This window comes from Glycine soja, chromosome 4, assembly GCF_004193775.1.
Source record: "Glycine soja cultivar W05 chromosome 4, ASM419377v2, whole genome shotgun sequence".
Taxonomy (NCBI): Eukaryota; Viridiplantae; Streptophyta; class Magnoliopsida; order Fabales; family Fabaceae; genus Glycine; species Glycine soja.
In genome coordinates this window covers 7,776,195-7,779,742 of record NC_041005.1, presented here as the reverse complement: position 1 = coordinate 7,779,742, position 3,548 = coordinate 7,776,195, and the positions used below count along the sequence as shown (strand labels likewise).

At 38.6% G+C, this 3,548-nt stretch overlaps 1 protein-coding gene across 1 annotated transcript; it reads right to left on the bottom strand.

Annotated features, from left to right (window-relative positions):
- Nucleotides 1-209: 209 nt before the first annotated feature.
- Nucleotides 210-3,036, bottom strand: LOC114409172 (glutamyl-tRNA reductase 1, chloroplastic-like). The gene is made up of 3 exons (XM_028372520.1): nt 2,555-3,036; nt 1,767-2,008; nt 210-1,690 (listed from the first exon to the last, which is right to left on the bottom strand). Exons 1-3 carry the CDS (start codon nt 2,799-2,801, stop codon nt 560-562), a joined length of 1,620 nt encoding a protein of 539 aa, XP_028228321.1. The 5' UTR covers nt 2,802-3,036; the 3' UTR covers nt 210-559.
- Nucleotides 3,037-3,548: the final 512 nt, after the last annotated feature.

Sequence of the window (3,548 nt, the reverse complement as noted above, 5' to 3'; positions counted from 1 at the left end):
TAATCTGTTTTTCTAGCTTTTTCACTTGAGTTTCTTTTTATTTTAATCTATCTTCTCCCACTTTAACAAACTTTTGTAATTTCATTACTTTAGCTAGCCATTGCTAGCCGGGCCACCCTTCAATGTAGACGTAAAAGAACTGTGTAGCTCACCTTGGAGATAAACTAGAGTTTGATTCCAAATACCCGTACCAAGAAGTCCCATCGATGTAAAATACATAACTCCCAAATCTTGTCTCTATTGCAGAAATTAGAAACTCAGTACATACAATTAATTTCCCGATACGGGGACAATCTTATAACAATATTATTTGATGTAAATACGAAGCTCACCAAAACACTTCATTTTGTATAATACAAAGACAAATGGATGCGGAAGAACACAGTGAAAACGCATGACCCAAAAAACGCAAACGAGTTAGGCCAAGCAGATGCAGCATGGAGGACTTCAGCTGTTTCAACTATGCAACTAAATATTGCAGGATGATTAATACTAAAAGGTGAGGATGTTTCCTCTTATTCTAAAGGAGAAAATAAATCAGTCTGATTGGTGTTAGATTTCATTTCTGGTTTTGTTCGACCTTTGCTCGAATCTTCTCCTCCAAAACAGATATTTCTGTCTCAAGGTTGAACATCCTATTCAAAGCATGCATGTTCTCCAGTGTCTCACTAAGAGTCCGGCTGTCGTTCCCATCACACCTTAAATGTTGCATTGGACCATGAAGCAACTTATTCACTATACCCCGACTAAGGTCATCCACAGCTCTCCGCGTTTTCTTTGGTATATCATCACCCATCTTACCTAAGCACTTCTCAAGCTCAGCAAGCCTGATTCTTTCAGCATAAGCCCTCAATTTCTTAATAGTAGGAACAGTTTCCAGTGAGTCCCTCCAAGCTTCGAATTGCTTAGATTCTTCAGCAATGATTGCCTGTGCTTCCATTGCTTTTCTTAGGCGATCCTCTTTATTGGCAGCCACAACCTCTTTAAGGTCGTCAACATTGTAAACTCGCACAGACTCAAGGTCTGAGACACATGAACCCACATTCCGGGGAACAGAGATATCAATGAAAAAGCGACGGCCTCCAACTTCTTGACTTGCAGGAGGAAGGTCCATGACATGTTCTTTCAAGAATAATGGGTTTTCTGATGCAGTACTGGTGAAAACTAAATCTGCTTCGCCAGCACAGGTGAGCATTTCTGAAAGGGGTTTGTAGATAATCTCAATATCCTTCAGTTCTTCACGTATTGCAGCAACTCTCTCCTCAGTTCTATTGACAACCACCATCTTTTTGCAACCTTTTGCCACCAAATGTTTGATCACAAGCTTTCCCATCTTGCCAGCACCAATAACCAACATCCTGGCATTATCGTGTGAGGCTTCAGGTAACTTCATATAGGCCAACTCAACGGCAGCTGAGCTCACAGAAACTGCCCCAGAAGCAATATTAGTCTCAGTTCTAACCCTTTTCCCGACAGTAATTGCATGCTTGAATAGCCCACTGATATTTCTCCCAAAGCCGTTAACTCCTTGTCCAACTTTAACAACTTGCTTAACCTGAGAAAGGATTTGACCTTCCCCCAAAACAAGAGAGTCAAGACCTGCTGATACTTCAAAAAGATGCTGTGTGGCATCATTGTTGTAAAGTAAAAACCGGTGCTGGCTAAGCTCTGAAACAGGGACAGAACTTGTCTGCAAAAAAGAACAGCATTTTAAATATTTAGCAATACACTACAAATACCATCTGTGAAAGAAACTCAACACTTACTTTTGACATCCATTCCATGACTTCTTTGACACCGCGATGTTGGGACAGGGCAAGAACATATATCTCCATTCGATTGCAGGTACTCAGAACAGCTGCTTCTTCAATATGATTCAGACTACACAGCTCTGCAATAGCTCTAGGCCATTCTGCTTCTGGAATGGCAAGTTTTTCACGCATTTCCACAGGTGCAGTGTGCACACTGAGCCCAATGGCGATAATGCTGCTTCTTTCCTTTGTATATCCTGTTAAAGTTAATTGCATAAATTATTTAGAAGCTGCAACTAGAAAGTTTCAGATAATTAACTAGCACAAATCAACCAAGGAAAGCCATGTAGTCCTGCCTTTCTTTATTTCCTTAGGTATAAATATCCTTCAGGACCTTGCCACAATTCCTGAAAGCTACAAGTCTAATGGATCACAAAAAGCCCAATCAATTGAACCTTCAAACTCTATTTCCTTTTTTTTATGTTAATTTTTTAACAACATAATCAGAAATGACCGGTAAATGAAAACTGCAAACAAGTTTGAAACAGACAAGAGAAACACAACGAACAAGAATAGATCTCCTTGAGTGAAGCAAAGAGATTCAAAAGCGTCAGCGACAAAAAAACTAAAAAAGAAAGAAAGAAAGAAAGAAAACGTTAAGGTGCCTTAAAATATCAAGGAAATAGCTTGAATACTAAACAAGCAGTGATAATATGTGAAGACATTTTCGCATTGATGGAGAGATGGAAATAGCCAATCAAGCAAATGTTGAAGGCAATGAGAGAAAATGGAAGAGGAATTACTATCAGCTGCAGAAGTCTTGAGCTGCTCAAGAGCGGAGAGAGCGGTGGCATTATTTGGAGCAACAGATGATGCATCAGAGGGCTGAGCGTCGCAGCGAATAACCCCTCTCTGAATGAGGGTTCTTCTGTTTTGGCCGGGAAAAGTGGTGAATGATGACCTTGAAGGCGGTGGTGAGGAAGAGGAGGAAGAACATTTGAGCAATAGAGCCTCCAATTTGGCACCGGAGAAAGTGGTTGAAACGGCCATTGCGGATTCAGGAGAACCCTAACCCTATAATAATGGAAGATTTTCAACGAGAGAGAGGAGGGGCAGTGCAAAAGGGAAGGGGAAATTGTCAAATTGAGTTGTGCAATGTTGACCCTCCTCTCTCTCAGACTCGGTTTGGGGCGTGTGGCGTTGTTTCGAAAAAGGGTATGTCTGTACAACGAGAGATTTCTGAGTTCTTATTGGCGGGTGCTGCACATGCTTTATCCACACTCCTTCCCCTCCTCACTTCTCTCTCTCCTTTTTTAGGGAGTTGCTAGGTGCATCCAACAACATTGTTGATGTATCCAACAATTATGTAAATGGACAAAATTACTCTTGTTTAAAAAAGGTGAATATCTTCCCACGGAAGAGAACCTTCTTCCGTGTCATCTCACGGAAGAACTCTTTCGCATGAAGCCAAAGAAGAAGATTCTTCCGTGAATTAATTTGTTTTCTTGATTTTTAAATTTTTGGATTATTTTGTATTTGCTTATGTTATTTTGTATTTTACTATTACAAAATTTAATGCATATTTAATTCGAGTTATTATTACAAAATAAAAAATATTTATTTAATATATACTAAATTTTGTAATAGTAAAAAAAAATTATGATAGTAAATATTTTTTATTTTTAAAAAAATATACGAATTAAATATTTTTTTATCTAATTTGGGTTACTATTATAAAATTTAATGTATATTTAATTTGGATTGCTATTACAAAATTTAATGCATTAAATATTTTTG